The 20627-nt window shown below is 35.6% G+C and overlaps 2 protein-coding genes across 7 annotated transcripts in view; one reads left to right on the plus strand and one right to left on the minus strand.

Annotated features, from left to right (window-relative positions):
* The window catches only part of LOC107665847 (gamma-taxilin-like), a 9152-nt gene extending 1331 nt beyond the window's left edge, over positions 1 to 7821 (minus strand). Inside the window, exons 1-9 of one of the 6 annotated variants that reach the window (XM_016456899.1) lie at positions 7307 to 7821; positions 6155 to 6383; positions 5669 to 5760; positions 4588 to 4758; positions 4304 to 4498; positions 3480 to 3599; positions 3097 to 3183; positions 2616 to 2696; positions 2135 to 2230 (exon numbers count right to left, since the gene is read on the minus strand). In XM_016456899.1, coding sequence (XP_016312385.1) covers positions 2135 to 2230; positions 2616 to 2696; positions 3097 to 3183; positions 3480 to 3599; positions 4304 to 4498; positions 4588 to 4758; positions 5669 to 5760; positions 6155 to 6383; positions 7307 to 7405 — 1170 coding nt within the window. In that variant the 5' untranslated portion in view covers positions 7406 to 7821. Of the gene's footprint in view, positions 1 to 2134; positions 2231 to 2615; positions 2697 to 3015; positions 3184 to 3479; positions 3600 to 4303; positions 4499 to 4587; positions 4759 to 5668; positions 5761 to 6154; positions 6384 to 6461; positions 6635 to 7073; positions 7274 to 7306 lie in introns of those variants that run through there. The other 5 variants (XM_016456903.1, XM_016456902.1, XM_016456904.1 and 2 more) reach the window with 5 other exon arrangements.
* A 1114-nt stretch (positions 7822 to 8935) lies between these two features.
* LOC107665833 (regulator of telomere elongation helicase 1-like) overlaps positions 8936 to 20627 on the plus strand; it is a 16328-nt gene continuing 4636 nt past the window's right edge. Inside the window, exons 1-26 of the mRNA XM_016456878.1 lie at positions 8936 to 9307; positions 10108 to 10184; positions 10321 to 10414; positions 10877 to 10958; positions 11592 to 11652; positions 11775 to 11850; positions 11985 to 12069; positions 12269 to 12334; positions 12441 to 12594; positions 12763 to 12801; positions 12899 to 12977; positions 13055 to 13152; positions 13244 to 13299; positions 13384 to 13455; positions 13700 to 13781; positions 14052 to 14184; positions 14272 to 14385; positions 15428 to 15468; positions 15569 to 15654; positions 17126 to 17203; positions 17343 to 17420; positions 17509 to 17655; positions 18466 to 18581; positions 18667 to 18790; positions 18888 to 19056; positions 20267 to 20381. Of these exons, the coding sequence (XP_016312364.1) occupies positions 9168 to 9307; positions 10108 to 10184; positions 10321 to 10414; positions 10877 to 10958; positions 11592 to 11652; positions 11775 to 11850; positions 11985 to 12069; positions 12269 to 12334; positions 12441 to 12594; positions 12763 to 12801; positions 12899 to 12977; positions 13055 to 13152; positions 13244 to 13299; positions 13384 to 13455; positions 13700 to 13781; positions 14052 to 14184; positions 14272 to 14385; positions 15428 to 15468; positions 15569 to 15654; positions 17126 to 17203; positions 17343 to 17420; positions 17509 to 17655; positions 18466 to 18581; positions 18667 to 18790; positions 18888 to 19056; positions 20267 to 20381 (2462 nt within the window). The 5' untranslated portion in view covers positions 8936 to 9167. The remainder of the gene's footprint in view (positions 9308 to 10107; positions 10185 to 10320; positions 10415 to 10876; positions 10959 to 11591; positions 11653 to 11774; positions 11851 to 11984; positions 12070 to 12268; positions 12335 to 12440; positions 12595 to 12762; positions 12802 to 12898; positions 12978 to 13054; positions 13153 to 13243; positions 13300 to 13383; positions 13456 to 13699; positions 13782 to 14051; positions 14185 to 14271; positions 14386 to 15427; positions 15469 to 15568; positions 15655 to 17125; positions 17204 to 17342; positions 17421 to 17508; positions 17656 to 18465; positions 18582 to 18666; positions 18791 to 18887; positions 19057 to 20266; positions 20382 to 20627) is intronic.

Here is a 20627-nt window from a genome sequence, read left to right on the forward strand (position 1 = left end):
AGCTTCAGTGTAAATATTGCGTCAAAATCAAATCAATTTGAGCGCGATTTAAACCCGGATGATTGTAACCACTCTAAGCTCGTCTGCCTTGGGGAAAGCTAGTGTGTCTCCGACATAGTGATGACACTCGTTGCCTTCTCTAGTGCAGCTCAAGCAGGTCTCGTCCCATTCGTCGGTATTTGTGATATCACAAATCCCGGAAAATATGCGTTGTAGTCCAAACGAGTCGTTCATTGTAGTTTTTGAAAAGTGATTTCTGTTAAAATATCTCCTTTTGAATTGGACTTTGAGCTTTGTAACTTTGCAGATTTTTTTTATGCTCAAACAGCAACATTACAGACTAACTAAAGTTGAAAAAGTGAAAAAGCATAATAGGACACCTTTAAACATCGCGAACATGATTCAAACACCAACGTGATCTTTCTTAAATGACAACGGTTCAGCTGTTCAACCTTTGACGTGTGCGGTCACAACGGTGTGATCATCGCTCTCACTCAGCTGTCATGTGTATGAATGAAACAGCTTCACAAAGAGTCTTTTCAACCACACAGTATTATTATTTCTGTGTTACAATCATTCAAATAATCACAGAAGAACGGGGTTAGTTATAGTTAGGAAATAAACACTGATGTGTACTGTAGCGATTAAAATAGAGTAAATCACCTTTTGAAAGTAATTTGACGCTTCAAATAAAGATTTAAAAATTCAAATTAAAAAAAAGAATTTGTCTTTGAATCATTCATTCAAGAGATTAATTCAAAAACACTGATTCATCCAATAATGAAACAAGTAAATCTTAAGTGAGTCATTGAATAATTCATTCATAAATTACATGTGATTTAAAAAAAAAAAAAAAAAAAGATAAATAAATAAATCACATGTAATTTATGAAAAAAAAACAAAAAAAAACCTCAATTTATCCAGAATTGTGCAGCTCTATTTTGCAGCTTTTAATCCAGTCCAGTTTTTATGTAGCCTGCTGATTTTTGTTCAAGGTATTCAGTTGCAACTACATGTTTTGCAAAAAGAGACCGAATAAATGTTTGATATCTAAATGTTTGAATATTTTTTCTTTTAAATCCACACTGGAATCGAAACTGGGAATCGATAAGCAGAATCGGAATCGATAAATTTCAAATGATACCCAAACCGAAAAGTGACAGTAGTAAAGACATTTATAAAAGATTAATAGATAATTTATAAAAGACATTTGTTATAAAAGATTAATTTTTTATATACTGTTCTTTTGAACTTCACATTCATCTAGGAAACCTGAAAAAAAATTATTGCACAACTGTTTTCAACAATGATTATAATCAGAAATGTTTCTTGATTTCTGAAGGATCATGTGACACTGAAGTCTGGAGTAATGATGCTGAAAATTCAGCTTTGCATCACAGGAATTAATTATATTTTACAATGCATTAAAACGGAAAACAGTTATTTTAAATTGTAATAATATTTCACAATTTCACTGTTTTTACAGTATTTTTGATCAAATAAATGCAACCTTGGTGAGCATAAGAGATTTTTCAACGAGGTTAAAAAACCCTTACTAAACCCCGAAACAGTAGCGTATATCTACAAAGTCTTGACCCATCTCTTATTTATAAGACACGTTTAAAATGGACTTTGTCTCAACAAAAGCTGAGCTGTACACGCTCGCTAAACTTTATTAATGAGGCGTGCTACAGTTGTTCAGTTTGTAGTCCTAAAACCAGGAAGAGAATCAGCATTTCTGAGCCATCAGTTCACTCAGGAGGTTTTCGATTTCTGTGGTTAAAATGACTTGTGAATCAGGGTTATTGCAGTTTTAGTTAACTTTAACAAACTAAAACTACAACCATAAAAAAAAGAAGACATTTTCATTACTTGAAATAAAATAAATATTAACCGAAAGAAAAATCTCATTTTAAATTGTTTAATTTGATCTACTAAAATAATTACAACTAAATCTGAAATAAATATTTCTGATTAAAAAAAAATAAAAGTCTCTGATATTAAAATAACACTGTTGTGAATGTTTCTTCACTTTTATGTACATTGCTCTCCAACATTAATTACTCGCAGCTGTACCCTGAATTTAGAAAATACTGCATGTGTAAAAACACAACAGCTCTATTACTCCTCTCACCTCTTCTGCCATCTGCAGGAGAGTCTGGTTGTTGGTCTCCCATTTGGTCCTCCATAGTGTGGTCTCCTTCTCAAGCTTCTTGATCTTCTTGGTCATCTGATTAATGTCAGAAAACAAAAATGGGTCATTCCATATGGGCTTTTCCATACAAGACCATATTCATTTGACTTTGATAGTCTTTCAAATAATCAGGTCTGACCATTTCATTGTCGGAAAGCGTTATATTTGGAATTATGTGAAGGTGAAAATGTAGAGATACAACTATATTAAAATCCTTACCTATAAGAATTATTTTACTAATAAAAGGATCATGTGACACTGAAGTCTGGAGTAATGATGCTGAAAATTCAGCTTTGCATCACAGGAATAAATTATATTTTAAATTGTAATAATATTTCCCAATATTACTACATTTTTGATCAAATAAATGCAGCCTTGGTGACCTTGAGAGACCTCTGTTGAACACTTCCTGCACACTCACTTTCTCCATCTCCTGTCGGAAGGTGGTGAAGACCTCGTTGCTTTTGGCGAGGGTGGTCTGAAACTCCTCAAACTTGTCCATGTTACTACAACTTAAAATAACTGTTTTCTAAAAATTTTAATATATTTTTAAATATCCCTATGATGCAAAGCTGAATTTTCAGCTGTCATTTATTACTCCAGTCTTCAGTGTCACATGATCCTTCAAAAATCGTGAATTGATAAATAGAAAGCTCAAAGAACAGCATTTATTTGAAACAGAAATCTTTTCTAACATTATAAATGTCTTTACTGTCACTTTTGAAGTAATAATATTTCCCAATATTACTACATTTTTGATCAAATAAATGCAGCCTTGGTGACCTTGAGAGACCTCTGTTGAACACTTCCTGCACACTCACTTTCTCCATCTCCTGTCGGAAGGTGGTGAAGACCTCGTTGCTTTTGGCGAGGGTGGTCTGAAACTCCTCAAACTTGTCCATGTACAGAGTGAGCTGCTGCTTTAACTGATGCTCCTGCTCCTTCATCAGCTCACATTTATGTCTGGACTCAGTCGCGTCCTTCAGAAGCTGAACAGAGAATATAGATCAACATTTAGGTGGCATCATTTTCCTGCAGCTCCAGGAGTGTTTAGTCACATGGCATTTACGGCTCAGGTGACTGGCTCAAATTAACCTGGCTGCAGAACTGAGTGCCAGAGAGCAAAGATAGCTCAAACCTCTACTTCAGAAGGCCTCACACCAGCAAGCAACTTCTATTGTGATAAATGGGAATGCTAATGGATAGCTTAATCCAACTACTATAGATCTCCTTGGTTTAGTAACAGGCTCAGAAACAGGATTAGGATTATGACAAGGATACTCACAAACTCTCTTTCTCTCTGCTGTTTCTCCTCCACCTCTCGCATCAGCTCAGCCGTCCTCTGGAGTTTAGCGTCCACCAGCTGCTGTTGCAGTTCCTTGTGTTTGAACACCTTGTCGATGTGCTGGGTAAAGATAAATGTCATGTTCACAGTATTCTTCAAAAGCGCAATCGCTTGGAAAACTTACCTTATCGCAACATTTCCTTATCGATCCTTATTTTTAACTTGCGGGCAATTTTAATGTGCGAGGCTTCCAGTGTCATTGGCTTCCAATTATTTTAGCTGTACAAAAAATTTGTTATGCTGCTTGATACTGCAAACCAAGGTTATTACAGTTAAATAAAACCATAAAAGTCACTTTTGATCAATGTAATGCATTCATGCTGAAAAAAATTACCGTTTTCAACAAGAATAATAATAATAAATGTTTCTTAAGTTTCTTACTAGAATGATTTCTGAAGGATCATGTGACACTAAAGACTGGAGTAATGATGCTAAAAAATGTTGCTTGGCATTACAGGAATAAATTATATTTGAAAATATATTAAATTAGACTACAACCTATTCCAAACTTTTGAACAGTAGTGAACGTATGGTTATTCCTACATACACGAGTCACGTGATTATGTGATTAGTCATAATGGTTTCATTTGAAGTTGCACATGAAGCTCAACATGCAAAACACTCATATTTTAGAAGCAATATGAATGGACAGATCAAAACACCTTGACGTTTACAGAGTACACAACAAATGAAACCTCGGAGGGCTCGAAGGACTCAACCAGAGCATAACAGCCATTTTTCATATTGGACAGATGTTGCCTCACCTCCTCCCGGAGCTCGTACTGCTCGATGAGCTTCTTGAGTTTCTCAGCCAGCTCCATGTTCTCCTGCCGCAGCTTGCTGTTGTGCGAGTTGTGCTGCTCCATCTGGGCCTCAATCTCATTGAGTGTCATCTGGAAGTGCAGCGTGGCCTCCTTGCGCCGCTCCTCATACTCTCTGAACCTCTGAGCATTCTCCTCCTGCCATCACAATGTTTATCTGGTTAAACAAAGGCCAATACGAAGCTTCAAATCAAATCCAGGATGTGCGTGAGCTCTGGTGGCTGTACCTTCAGGGTCTTGTTATGGCGCTGAAGTTCCCTGCAAAGGCTCTCCAGTTTGCTGCGTGCCAGGACGGCCTTGCTGTGCTCGCTCTGCAGGTGGATCTTCTCTTTCAGCACCTGATTCTGCTTTTTCTGCAACACCTTCACCTGCTTTTGCATGCTGCGACTCTCCTCCAACTGTCCCAGGAGGAATGGCACATTAGTAGTTAGTGATGCACTGAAATTTCAGCAACTGAAATCATTTGGCCAAAATAATAATAATAAATAAATAAAATTAAAAAAAGGTGACAGTGACATTTAATTATATCTGATGACACTTTTTTGACTGTCATCAATGTGGACAAGCTACAAAAGGTAAACATCAGCAATGCGGAGCAAAAATGATGCTAGAATAGAAATATGTAAAATAAATTTTGACTGAAATATTGAGAGGCAGTTTGAAGAACTTTTCTGACGTCAACACTGATAAATAACTTATATGAAATAATTAAAATATTTATTCCAGCATACATCGATTGGCTGCCTATATTGTTCATTGAAAAATTATGCAGCAGATTAATTCTGATCTGAATCATAAGGCAAATCAAACCCCAAAAGAGTGAGCCTCATATTCATCAGTTTCCTTGGGTTAAGAGTTTAAAAGGACTATTTATGAAGTACTGTACATCATAGCTCAGATAAAAAAAAATTAAGAAATCCTCTTGTCATTAACAGGTAATCATGTCAGCAACATGGACCAAAAATTATGCTAGAATAGAAATTTGTTTGACTGAAATATTGAGAGGAACTTTACCACAATATTATACATAGTTACATTTCCCAGTTACCCAAAATTCTAACTTTCGGTTTTCGGCTACATCAAAACTTTAATCTTGTTTTTCATTAAAAAAATTAAATAAAATCATTATTAGTTTTTCATACTACATTAGCTGTATAATACATTGTATGGAAAAAGAGTAGTGTTTTATACAAGAAAATAAATCATACAATTTTGGACTGCAAATGTTTTTTGTGAACTTTTCTGTAAGGACATTAAGTATAATATTCATTGTTGTGCAATATCCTTTCTCTAGCACCGAATACATACCAGGTCTGCATATTTCTTACAAAGGGCAGCGAGTTTTTCTTCTGGGGTGGCTAAGGTATGAAGCGCCTGCATCAGCAACAACACCTCTTTGCCTATGGCAACAAAAGAAGAATTATGCTTAGAATAACCTGTTGTTGACAAATGAGTTATCCTATCACAAAAAAAAAAAAAACACATTTCTTCTAAAACAAAAAGGTCTACCGATTAAAAGAATGGTTCACCCAAAAATGAAAATATTTGAAGAATGTGGGTAACCAAACAGTTGTTGGTCCCCACTGACTTCCATAGGATGAAAAAAAAAATACTATGAAAGTCAATGGGGACCAGAAAATGTTTGGTTGCCCACATTCTTCAAAATATCTTCTTTTGTATTCAGCAGAAAAAAGAAACTCATACAGGTTTGGAACAACTTGAGGCCGAGTAAATGACGACAGAATTTTCATTTTTGGGTATATTAGAAACATTCCTTGAATGGCGAACACTAACCAAATGCATTATGGTCCTTGGTTTTCTCAGCGTTAGGGTCCAACTCCCCATCGAGGGGGTCAGGGTTACTATCCTCCCTTCCAGGCGTCTCCCCTCTCTCCTCCTCACTGCTCACCAGCCCGTTATCCTGGGATGGGGTCTCCACATCCGGAGGTGAACTGCTCCCTTCAACGAGTCCTCTGGCTTCTAGACCACAGACCCCAATGATTTCCTCCATGACTTCAGCGCGCTGATGGTGTAAACAAAAAATGTGTAAGGAGATGAGTTTAAATGAACCGAGCTGAGATTGTGTAGTTTTGACAACAACCTTAGTCGCCGACTCACTGCATATAAGTGACATATATTACATCCAATACAAAGATGCCTGCACTAGTTCTGGATATTTACTTTAAACACAACCAAGTGCAAAACAAACTCCCTATTCAGGAAGAGAGAGATGAGCACGTGCTGCAGACCGAGCAGCCACACGCCAAACAGAGGCTGTGTCTCAAATCCCAGTGAGCTCCCTACCTAGGCAGCATTTTTTTGCACCACACACGTTTAAAATGCACGACGTTCACTAGGTTTAGAGCCACAGCCAGAGAGTTCCTTTAAAACCAGCACAAGCTAAATAAGTGAGAGGGAACGGCGGGTTTAAGACATGAACAAATGAGACATTTATTCAAAGCACGTGTCAACTAATAATGCGTCAACACTGACAAATTACAGTATACACTACAAACTTATGAATATGAAAACATTAAAATACTTATTCAAGCATACTTAGTTTTCCTGACATACATTAGACGCATATAACAATCCTTCTTTATGTTTATTCATATGGCAACTCAAACCCCCAATGAGCCTCATCAGTTTCCCCGGTTTAAAAGTTAACAATATTAAGACCAAAAACCATCTCGCCGTGAAATCTGTAACTTACAGTGATAAAGCTGTAACCCTCAGGCTAACTCGCTAACTCACATTCACCCTGTTCAACACAAGTTGGTTAGCGGGCTAAAGCTAACGTTACTTCCTTCGTAAATCACACGCATTTATGGCGACAGGTTCCCTTCGCGTGTGTTCAGCAAGCCTTTCGTGGGGTTAGATGTGTTAATGGTGGTATGTTTAAAACAAATGTTCAGCAGTGAGCAGGTTGAGGTACAGTAACGTTACCTGTGTGGTTTCGGTGTTTTTGTGCCTGGCATCCGAGCGCGTCGCCATGTTGTGACGAAACACTAGAGGCAAGACTGGATGAGCAGAAATGAACCACATTTAAGCATTTATTTATTTATGCTATTAATTTATTTGTCATTTCGACATGCTTTAGGATTAAATCGCACATCTGGGCGCCTCAGGTAAATCGTTCCATTATGTAAAGGCTATATATTGGCTAATAAATAAACAAATAAATGCAAAATACAAAAATAGCATATTAGACCGAGCTTTTTATAGTGAAATCATATTTTGTGTTTGAATTGCATAGTTCAGTTTAAATGCTCAGGTCCTGTTTCTGGCCTGTCACTGTAGTCTTCCCACAGTCCTCTGTGTTGCAGTTTAGGAGCTGACAGACAGACAGACACCTCCTTCCTGTGAAGCTCTTATGGGGACACTGGACACTTCAGAGCCTGAGAGCTTTCAGGAAGAGAGCCGTGATCCACTACTCAGAGCTGAATACAGGCAAGTCTGCCAAATGCTGGAAATGGTATTAATTTGGTTTGATCTGGGCAGCAGACTTTAAAGGGGCACTGGTGAGGATGAATCCTTCTTTGCTTTCAAGGAAAATTATTTCGTCCTGAATTTATATGCTGCAGTAGATTAGGGTGACCATACGTGCCATTTCCCCAGGACGCGTCCTGGCCAGGATTTCTATATTGCCTAAAATATCTAGGTTTTGGCTTTGTTTGCGTGTGCAGATCGATCTGTGTTTGACATCAAAATACCTCGAGAGCATTTTGAAAGCATAAGGAACCGTCTGTATGGTACTTTGATGTCATACACCGATCGGTCTGCACACCCTACAGGTCACCCTACAGATGCCTCTGCCTTACAGTGGGAAGGAGGAAGCAACACTTCATATTTCCTGGCAACGTTTATGGTGGGAGTGTAGACCTGGGGCCTGTACCATGAAGCCGGATTAACTGGCTAGCCAGGTAAGTTTCAGTTTAGTTTGCACCAATCCTGGGTTTTAGGTACCACGAAAGTGGCTTGGCTTTTTGTGGCGTTCATTTCCATAGTAATTTACACCCACAGCTAACCTGCTTGAGGTCAGGTTATGTTCTGAGTAAGAGATCTCAAACTGAAATTGGACCAATCAGATGTGAGCAAAGTGACACATGTGTGACGCAGAAAAGTCACTCCCCCAGTTTCTCTTCCTCCAAATTAAAGGTCACTATATAGTAAAAACAAACAAACAAAACAAAAAAATCGTCTGGCTTAAATGATAATTACTTAGAAAATGCAATTTGAATGGAATATTATTGTTATTAAAATTATTATTTGTTAATAATTCTAATAATGTTTCACCAGACAAAGTGAATTTTCCCGTTTTTATTTTACTACTAGACCTTTTTTTTTTTTTTAGAAGTCATATTTTTATGGCCATATGTTTCAGACTCCTTTATATAACTTCATAATATCAGTTTCTTCATTTTCATTTACATCTTTTAATATGAAATTAGATTATCGCATTTATGCAACTTGACCTATTGTGGTTACTGGCTGCACTTCACCAGCACGGCCTGCAGGCGGCAGCATCATCCTTAGATCCGCCCGAGTCTACCTGTAAAACGGAAAAGAAGAAGAAGAAGAAGAAAAACAAATGGCGCGCTGCTGGAGTTGTAGGAGTTGTCACTTTGTTTAGATGTCACTTGAGTGCATTTCATGTTGTTGTCTATGGTTCCACCGAAGCACAGCCGATCAGAATGAGCTATTTCTTCGAGCTTTGTTAAGGGATTGAGGTTAGAGTTAAGAGTGGGTGCATTTTATAGTGCTTTGGTGCAGCTCTTTACATGTGATCAGTGTGTTTTGGGGGGAAATGCCTCTTATTAAGCTCAGAGGAGTCACTGTGGACTTTCCCTTCACTCCATACCCGTGCCAGGAGGACTACATGCGCAAAGTCATCGAGTGCCTGCAGAATGTAAGAACATACAAGTTAAAAAAGTTTAACCCCTGTGCGTCAGTTTAAAAAGCTACAGAGGTCCTTAGTGGACAAAAACGGTCATAAAAATATTATATTAATATTTTTTTCCACTTTCACTGACACCAACATCAGTCTTGATCATAACTACCAAAAATGCATTCATTTGCAGTATTTTGACCGTGTGCCAGTTTGTTTACATAATGCCACTGTTGTCTATTAAATGCTAAGCAGATTTTCTTTTGGATTATTAAAGTTGTGTATGTCAATGATTAGCGACAATATTTATTTTAATGCATTATTATTATTTTTTTGCAGTGTCAGATTAAAAAAAAGAAGAAAAAATCCCCAACCATTCTCACACATATTTCTCAGTAGACACGTACAAACCACACTCTGATATCGATACCAGTACATTTATACAATTATAATTACACAAATTCAATTTAGTTTTTAGTTTTTGTTAATGTTGTTTTTTCCAGCAGAAGCAGAAAACAGGAAAAAAGCGAGTATTTTCTTTATAGGCCTGAGAACCTGAGAAAATGGTTTCATCAGGTGGAGAATAGTAAAAAAAAAAAGTAAATATATTGTTGCCTTACCAAAAGTTTGAAAGCCTATTAACAAAGAATGCATAATTTTATGCTTCAATGGCACTGGGATTAAATATTGCTGTTTCAATGGGGACATTTTTGTCTTTAAGGTCCTGAGTGTAACTAAGTGTAAAATATATTTACAAGGAAACGAGGGTGAAATTTTAGTATTCCAATAAATACACATTTTTAAAGCAGCACTATGTAACTTTTTCTGTGTTCAAAATTTGCAAAATGTATATAATGAGCGAGTATGGTGCGGAGCTGTTCCCCGACAGACCGATGTCATCATGGGGAACAGCAGCCACCGACGGAGACACTCCAAGTATTGTCCTTACACTGATATGACCTACAAACTACATTACAGTGATAGTTCACATGCTGGACAACGTTAGGAGTTATACTTAAAAAGTGTCATAATCGTGAGTTTTGTCTTTTCTTTCTTTCTTTTTCTTTTTTAGCTTATTACACGGACATCCCTAAGATCATATATGCATCCAGGACCCATTCGCAGCTAACACAAGTCATTAATGAGCTGAAGAACACATCATACAGGTCAGCCATCTGAGTTAACATCACATATTCAAGGGATATTTTACAGTCAGCCATTCATGATCTTATTAAGAATATGAAAAATTTACATACTGATAAAAGTTTTTTTTTCAGCATTAGTTTTAATAAAAAAATTCACTAAGAACAGTAATATTGTGAAATAGTATTACAAATTAAAACAACTGCTTTTTGTCAACATATATTTTAAAATGTCATTTATTTCTGTGATGCAAAGCTGAATGTTCAGCATCATTACACATGATTCATTCTAATTCTTTCAAAAAAAAATAGAAATCTTTTGTAGCATTATAAATATCCTGACTGTCTTTTTTAAAATAAATCAATTTAATACATCCTTGCTGATTAAAATTGATTTCTTTTACTTTTTTGTAAGTACAATACTTAACAGTATTGTACATTATAACAGATCATTTATAACAGTAATTGTATTGTTCTTTATTGTAGGCCAAAGATTTGTGTTTTAGGGTCTAGAGAACAGCTCTGCATAAACCAGGAAGTGATGCGTCATGAAAGTAACCACATTAAGGTATGATCCACAGTTATTTTAGTATAACTGAGATACTGTTATATTTATATATGCACATATACTTTTTATTCAGTTATCATTTTTATTCAGTTTTAGTTAAGTACATCAAGTTATGCTAAATTAAAGGACAACATTCACCCAAAAATTAAAATTCTGTCATTAATAATTACTCTCATGTCGTTCCAAACACGTAAGACCTTCGTTCATCTTCGGAACACAAATTAAGATCTTTTTGATGAAATCCGAGAGCTTTCTGACCCTGCTGAAATGTTCCCGGGCCCAGAAACGTAGTAAGGACAATGTTAGATTGTTAAAATGTTAAAATAGTCCATGTGACATCAGTGGTTCAACTGTAATTTTATGAAGCTACGAGAAAACAAAAATAATGACTTTATTCTCTTCCGTGTCAGTCTCCTCTGCCATTCATGAGAGTACCATGATGCATAAAATGAGAAATGTTGCCTTGGCAATTAGCTGACATAGTTTTTTTTTTTTTGGTTTTATGGTTTTAGTTAACTATAATAACCCTGGTATGATCAGTAACTCACTGTGAGTATGTGTGAGAACAGACACTTAAATGTCAGAGCTGTATCGCAGCACCATATTAATGAAGGCATTATGTCTTGTTTCAAGGTTCACATGTGCAGAGCAAAAGTGTCGTCCCGCTCTTGTCTCTTTTACAACAATGTTGATGGTATGAGACTCACCTTGGTGACATATCAATAGAGTTTTGTGATTTTTGTTAGTTATAATGGTTTTGTTTTCTTATAAACAGAAATTGTTGACTGTTTCTTTTTGATTTTTTGTTATTTTTAGAGAAAAGCACTGACAAAGAAATCATGAATTCTATCCTGGATGTGGAGGATCTTGTAAAAACTGGCAAAAAGCAAAGGTGAGACACTGCATGCTGTTTCATGGCCTTCACCACAGCACTGAAAGAATTAGTGGCGTTTAAAACTATTTTTAAATCTGCTGATGTTTCCAATGTGAGTCTTTTGGTTTTGATCAGATTGTTTGTTCCCGTAGAGTTTGTCCATACTACCTGTCACGCACACTTAAACAACACGCTGACGTCATCTTCATGCCATACAACTACCTGCTTGACCCGAAGGTGAGGCATTTATCCTGACGATATCAATACACTACTATTAAAAAAAAATCAGGATTTTTGTTTTATATTTTTGAAAGAAGTCTCCTATAACCAAGACTGCATTTATTTGATTGAATTATTCTGTTTTTATTTGATGTGTATTCTTCTGGGATAGACATGTTTGATTTTATTCTAAATTCAGATTTTTGCTGATTCACAGAGTCGAAGAGCACACAACATAGAGCTTAAAGGAGCTGTGGTTATTTTTGATGAGGCTCATAATGTTGTAAGTATCTTGATGTCGTTTGAGACCTCATAATCATTCAGCAAATTAAATTATGCAGTTCTTGTGTTTTATGTATTGATGATCTGCTGTTTGTCTACATTTTCAGGAGAAGATGTGTGAAGAGTCCACCTCATTTGACCTCACCCCTTACGACCTGATTTCTGCCATTGAGGCCGCGGATCGACTGCTGCGGGAACAAGCCTCAGACATCAGCAAAGCAGATTCTACTGAAGATTTTAATGTTGAATCGCTGAACTCTGGTTAGTTTACATTTGTCAAGATTTTTTTTAACATATTTAAGATATTTATTAATATTTAATACATTTATTTAATACTTAAAATATTGTTTTATATATATATATATATATATATACACACACACAGCAATAATTAACTCCTTTATTTTTATCCTATATATTATTTTGCAGGATTGAAACTGGATATTACCACAATTGCAAAAATAAAACGTATGTTGCACTTTAAAAGTTAATATTGTAATACCGTATTGGATTTATGGAGTTTTTTGGAATATTTTGCTCAAAGCACAACTTAATAATCTTACAGAAATTTTGATGGATCTGGAATCATCCATTAATGGTTTTGAGATGCCCGGAAATAATCAAGGAATCACCAAACCCGGCAGGTATATTGATCTATTGACTGTAAAAATATAATTTTAGATGCACAACAGCTAAAATGCCATCTCTTCCCCTCTTAAAGCTTCATATATGAGCTTTTCCAAACAGCTCATGTGAACTTTGATACCAAAACAGCTGTGGTGGAAGCCATGGAGCAGATCACAGGATATTTAGCAGGGAGTGAGTGTTTATAAAATGGTCTTATATTGAATATAATTGACTTTTCCTGTTTATTAGTGCAACATTGATGCACATGTGTCATTTTTTGCAGGACCTGGTGTCTTTCTGAACACTAGTGGACTACAGAAAGTGGCAGATATAATTCAGGTCAGGAGCGTGTTAAAGTGATCAGTTGGCCATTTTCTGTATTTTTTCTATATTTATTATGTTTGTCTCTTTATTCTGATTCAGTTGGTGTTTGGGGCTGAACCTACAGAGGGCAGCAAGAAATCACAGACGGGAAACAGCATGAAGGAGTTTAAGGTTAATTTTCATATTAATGCCGTCTTCATCAGTACATGAAGTTGTCTGAGGACATCAGGTTTTAGGTTTTCTCCAAAAAGGTACATTTATAGCTCTAATTATTTTAAGAGTGGAAATATTGCTATTTTTTTAAAACTAAGGCCAAGCTTTTGAGCGGTATAGTGTATGTCAGTAGATAGTTCCTCTATTCCTTGTCTTTCACCTCCACTCTCTGCTTCTGATTCCTGAATCTGTCTCATATCAGGTCCACATTCATCCAGACACCAGCAACTTCAAGAAGAAACAGATGACTGATGTTTGGGCTTCTTCCTCTACCAAGAAACAAGGTATGAGACTCTAATTCAGTCTCTGAGATTCCTCATGTGTTTCAAAGAGAAGGTACTCTTGACTGAAGCACATATTCTGGAAAACCAGGAGTTTTTATGCAGTCATGGACAATCTGAGAGCTATTATTGCTTCAGTATTAAAAGTGTTGGTTGCCTTGGTGCACGTGCATGCAACTTTCACAAAGAAATTCCGAAACAAGTGAATTTGCACGTTAATCTTGTATGCCAGAGCTATAAAAGATTGAAAGTGTGTGTGTTTATATTTTATAGGGAATGTGCTGAGTTACTGGTGTTTTTCCCCGGGGTTCAGCATGCAGGAGTTGCTCAGACAGGAAGTACGCAGCATCATTCTGACCAGTGGAACTCTCTCGCCGCTCTCGTCCTTTACCTGTGAAATGCAAATGTTAGTGCTCTTCTCCTCTAGCTGTCCCCTCTGAGTTTTATGAGTTGATGCGGGTTGGATGCTAATTCTCTGCTGATTTTTCTGCAGTCCTTTCCCTGTATCCTTGGAGAATCCTCACGTCATCCAGCGGGATCAGATCTTTGTCAGTATCATTGAAAAAGGTCCGGACGGTGTGCAGTTGAGCACTGCCTTTGACAGGAGGTGAGGGTTTTATTAAAGGCTGTTCAGTCACATCAACATCCTCTACTTAAAGGGACAAACTGCCATTCAAAAGTTTGGGGTCAGTAATTTAATACTTATATTTAGCAAGGTCAGATTAAATTGATCAAAAGTGGGCAGTAAAGACATTTATAGTTACTAAAGATATCTATTACAAATAAATTTTGTTCTTTTGAACTTTCTGTTCTACACAACTGTTTTCAACATTGATAATAGTAAGAATGTTTCTTGAGCAGTAAATCGGCATATCAGAATGATTTCTGAATGATCATGTGACACTGAAGACTGGAGTAATGATGCTGAAAATTCAGATTTACCAACACTAGAACAAATTACATTTAAAAAAATTGTAATATGACAGTTTTTACTATATCGTAAGAGACTTCCAAAAACATGTAAAAAATCTTAGACCCCAAACCAGGGTTATTGTAGTAAACTAAAATTGAAAGTAAAATTAAAACCATAAAAAAATATTATTTTAATTTAGTTTAACATGATGTACTGAACTGAAATATATATATATAAAAAAAAAAAATGCAGTTCGTCACTTCCACCAAAACGGCTCAACGATTTTTTTGACGTCACATCGTACTTCAGCTTCTCATCAAGAAATAAAATAATAATGTAAAAATCAGCTTAAACTTATTTTAATTTAGCTAGTTGCCTGGGGAAACTATCTTATTTTCATTTAGTTTAGCTAGATGTACGAAAATAACTAAAACTGAAATAAAAATATTGAAAGTATATAGACATAAAAAAACTAATAAAAATGACAAACAATTACTAAAACTAACAAAAAAGTTAAAAACTGAAAATGTAAACTAAGAATAGTAGTAATAATAGAAAATAAAATCTATACAAATATGTCTCTGATACTAAAATAACACTGCTATAAAAGCATCTTAAAAGTATTTCATCTGACTTGTTTGCTACAAGTATATTCCAAGTCTTCTGAAGCCTTGGTGATAAGTTTGTGTGAAACGGTTCAGTTTAGTATGTGAACATGGCTCTTTGGTTTTTGAAGGTTTGTTCCTGAAAACATGTCGTCCATGGGAAACACTCTGGGTGAGAGTTCCTTACACAAAACTGCAGCTGATCTGATCACTTATCAATAATCTGATGATCAGCATGATTACCAGTGTAATGATTATTATTGGCTTTTCAGTCAATCTGGTGCGGGTGGTGCCTCATGGACTGCTGGTGTTCTTCCCCTCGTATCCAGTGATGGACAAGACTCTGGAGTTCTGGAGGGTGAGCGGGTATTTAAAGCTGCAGTAGCTTATGCAAAATAGATAAGCTATAAAATACAACTTGTCAATTCAAATGAGTCCATGAATTCACGTGATAAGCTGTTAGTTTGATTAGAAAAAAAAAAATTAGGCAGATTTGTAAACTGGTTCTGCTGATTGTTTGAAGGGAGTCAGACAGCATGTTGCTCACACTTGCTAAGTTCAGGGTTTCTGCAGGTCTTAAAAAGTAAAGCAAGGCCTAAAAAGGTAAGAAAGTCTTAAAAGTGCTGTATGTGATTTTTTTGACTGTACCAAAGCATAAAAAGATCATAATATGTTTGCAGACATTTGGAAAACATGCTAAGTTTATAAACTTGTTTCTCCGACGCTAAAGCCAGTTATTCTACTTTGAAAATGTGCATTCTGTGTCATAAAGTCTGTTTTTGTTTTGGTGTGTGTGACTCCGCCCACTGCCAGTTTAACCAATACTATTTCGACACACCAGGTTGCCAGAGAGCAGAAAACAGCGTATCACAGCCATGGAAGCCAGCGAACGAACTGAGTCAGAGATTGCGACCTAAAAGCCTCGCCATCAATCTAAAAAGCATATTAAAACGAGGATAAATCAATTCATCAACCTACAGTGTAATGCTCGTCGCCTTCCATTGTCAGTTGCACTCATTCCCGATGCGTGTCCTCAATCTGGCAACCCGCTGGAGCCTGTGTCTGTGGAGGAGGGGCGGGAGAAACAATATTTTGAATTTGTACTGCAGTAACCATTTCAACCACTAGCTGTCAATATTGCATACTGCACCTTTAAATTCATGAAGTAATGGAATTAAATGTGTACATTGAAAAAAAAAAAAAGAATATCTTCTTCAGTTATGTCTTGTTTTCCAATACAGATATCCTTAAATCAAGATACATTTACTTGAGATGAATGCAGCTATATGAAGTCTTGTTTTCTGAGAAATTGAACAAAATGAAGTGAATTTGTTTAAAACAACTAATATGTGTTAATGGGGAATATGAACTTGAATTAAGTCGATTTTTTTTTTCTGAGCCCACTGGCAGATATTTGTTCTCGTTTTAATCATAAACCCAAATAATTTCACTTAAAACATATTCCATATTCTTGCGGTTGGGACCAGAGCTTTTCAAGCCATAAGCTTTTTTTTTTTTTTTTTGTACAATGAATTAAAAAGTAATGAAGATCTGTTGACAGCTGTATTTTCAAATTTTGAAGCATTTTTAACACAAGACATTTACATTTAGAGACCAAATTGACGTACTGTGTTCAATTCAATTTATTCCTTAAATTTTCTTTATTTGGTTTAAAATATATAAATAAATGAAAAACTATTTTACAGGAGCTTTTGTCCCCAAGTTTCTTTTTTTAAGTGTAAAATTGATGTAGATTTCATGATTACCTTGTTTTTCGTTGACCAAGTGTAGCGTTAAGTTCTTATTCAAAACTCCCTTCACTCTCTCAGGCTAATGGACATGCCGATCGCATTGAGCATGTGAAGCCCATGTTTGTAGAACCGAGGGGTAAAAGCACTTTTACAGAGGTAACCGCTATTGCTATCAGTCATGTAATAAATGTTCACTCAGCATGAGTTGTTGATATAGATGCTATCATTATGCGAATACAGCTTGATCTGCACAAGCTGTCAGTCAGTGCTGCTCTGAAACTGGATTCTTTTGCAGGTGATTGATGGTTATTATGACAAGGTGAACGACCCAAACTCCAGCGGAGGCAGCTTCTTCGCCGTATGTAGAGGAAAGGTGAGACTATAAATATTTGATGCAATAAAAAATACTTTATTGTGAACCAACACCAGTAATATCAACACATTTCTTTTTGTTTTCCAAGGCAAGTGAGGGGTTAGATTTTGCTGACACGTACGGTCGAGGGGTTGTGATCACTGGACTTCCCTTCCCCCCCAGGATGGACCCCAGAGTGGTGCTTAAAATGCAGTATCTGGACGAGATGTGCAGGAAAAAAATTAGTGGAGTCAAGGTACCTGCTCTTCAAGATATAATATTAAGATTGTCAATTTAACATGTTTACTTATTACAATTTTAATACATGTAAAAATCAATTAGTACAATTTTTATTTTATACATTTTTTTTAAATGAATACTAAAGTAATTTTAAATGTAAAAAGTAATTAAATCTTAAAAGTAAATGCTGTTCTTTTGAACTTTCGATTCATCAAAGTCCTGAAAATGTATAGAAAATGCTTCTAGAGAATATTATCATTGCTAGCATTGATAATAAGAAGAAATGTTACTGAGCAGTAAATCAGCATATTAGAATGATTTCTGAAGGATCATGTGACACTGAAGACTGGAGTAATGATGCTGAAAATTCAGCTTTACATCACAGGAATAAATTACTTTTTTAAATATTACAATATCATATTCTAGTAAGGGATCCACACTCGCTTAATCTTCTTAATCACTTTCAGTTTCTTTTATTTTGCAACAGAGCAAACAACAATCAGACGTTTCGGCAGCAAGCCTTCTTCAGTGAATCAGTGAATTTAATTTTTTCAAAAATATTACAATAGAAAACAAATAGTAATAATATTTCACAATGTTACTATTTTTACTGTATTTTTGATAAAATAAATACAGCCTCAATGCAGCAGAGACTTTTTTTTTTTTTTACATTCTTAAACAAAAAACTATTCACCCCAAACTATATATGAAAAATATGACTTAATTATTAGTTATCTATTAATGTATTCAGAAATACACTAAAAATGCAATGCATACATGTCATGTAAATGAATGCATCTCTTATATGGTCTGTGTGGTTGTTTAGTATCTCTCTGGGCAGGAGTGGTACAGACAGCAGGCCTCTCGAGCTGTCAATCAAGCCATTGGCAGAGTGATCCGTCACAGAGAAGACTACGGAGCCATCTTCCTCTGTGATCACAGGTCAGCGCTAATTACTACAACAATAATTCCTAAATTGACTGGAGAGCAAGTACGCAGATATTAATGCTCTGGGTTTGTGATTCAGGTTCAAAGGCACCGAAGCCCGTATTCAGCTTCCTTTATGGGTGAGGCCATACGTTAAGATTTACGATAGCTTCGGTACCATGGTCCGTGATGTGGCTCATTTCTTTCGGACGGTGCAAAAAACTGTAAGTCCATTTCATGTTTATGTTTTCCTGTACCATGGACTTGTTTTTACACTAAAAAGAGCTGATGTGCACATTTATTGGTTGATTTGTGTATCAGAGACCAGCTCCTGTTAGGAAAAGAAAACAGGCCTGTAAAAGTCAGGCAGACACCGGGCCGCTTAACACAGGCTCCAGCTGTCCTGCTAAGAGTGTCTGGCTCAGTGACACCTCTCAAAAAGCCAAAACACTGGACTCGCACGTCCCCAGCCTAAAGAGGAGAAGATTAGGTGAGCTCACCTCTATTGCTCTTTTTTTTTTTTATGGCCTTTTCAGTGAGGTCTGAGGCTCTTGGATGAATGTGTTCATTTGGACATATGTCTTGGAGGTTTATGCCACCAACTCTTATGAATGTCCTTCTTGAATCTGTTCAGTTTTTTTTTCCAACAGTAATCAATATAAAAGTCAAGTAATTAAGCAATAAATTATAAGTTAGTCTCATTCTGAGACTGTGATTTATAAAACAGCCCAGTTAGATCTATTAAACATTAACATGAGATTATTTTTATTTTATTATTATTTTTTATCTAATTTTGTTGTCAGTTACAGTACTTGTCATAAGTTTGGAAACAATATGATTTTTAAATGTTTTTGAAAGAAGTCTCTTTTGCTCACTAAGGTTGCATTTATGTGCTCAAAATACAGTAAAAACACAAATATTGTGAAGTATTATTACAAAAAATAAATGAAAATAAAATAACTGTTTTCTGTTGTAACATTTTAAAATGTAATTTATTCCTGTGATGACAAAGCTGAATTTTCTGCATCATTACTCCAGTCTTCAGTGTCACATGATCCTTCAGAAATCATTCTAATATGCTGATTTGCTGCTCAAGAAACATTTATCATTATTATCAATGTTGAAAACAGTTGTGCTGCTTCTCATTTATGTAGAAGCCATGATATACTACCATTCAAATGTTTTGAGTGTTTAATAGAAATTAATGCTTTTATTTTGCAAATATACATTAAATTGATCAAATGTGACAGTAAAAAACATTTATAATACAAAAGATTTTATTTAAAATAAATGCTGTTTTTTTTAACTTAATACTCGTCAAGGAATCCTGAAAAAATTATTCCACATAATATTAAGCAGCAAAAACATTTTTAACATTGATGATAATAAGAACCATTATTAATAACTGAGTACTAATAATAATTGAGCATTAAATCAGCATATGAGAATGATTTCTGAAGGATCATGTGAGTAATGATGCTGAAAATTCAGCTTTGCCTCACAGGAATAAATAACATTTTAGAATAAATTCAAATCGAAAATAGTTATTTCAAATTGTAATAATATTTCACAATATTACAGTTTTTACTGTATTTTGTTCAAATAATTGCAGCTTTGGTGAGCATAAGAGACTTCATTAAAAATATTTTAAGAATCATTGTTTCCATACTTTTGTACGTTCAATGATCGTGATGTTTTAGAGTCAGAAGAGCATTCTGGACGGGATGGAGCGGCCAGACTTTGCATTCAGTATGAGATGGAGATGACAAGTAAAAGGAAACCAGTCAGCCTGCTGGACGCCCTGGATGACACAAAGTCAACTTAAAGATTCACTTTTATCCAAGAAAATTATACTTTTATTTATGTGAGTGTGTGTGTGTGTGTGTGTAATGTATAATATTAGAAGTGGATCAAAACCTTTAAACCTAAAACCAAAATGCGTTCTTGTCTTAGGACAACTTTGATGAGGTTTTGATCCACTTCAGATGTTGACTACTGTGTGTGTGTGTGTGTGTGTGTGTGTGTGTGTGTATATATATATATATATATATATATGTATGT

This window comes from Sinocyclocheilus anshuiensis, unplaced genomic scaffold (assembly GCF_001515605.1).
Source record: "Sinocyclocheilus anshuiensis isolate Anshui unplaced genomic scaffold, SAMN03320099.WGS_v1.1 scaffold920, whole genome shotgun sequence".
Taxonomy (NCBI): domain Eukaryota; kingdom Metazoa; phylum Chordata; class Actinopteri; order Cypriniformes; family Cyprinidae; genus Sinocyclocheilus; species Sinocyclocheilus anshuiensis.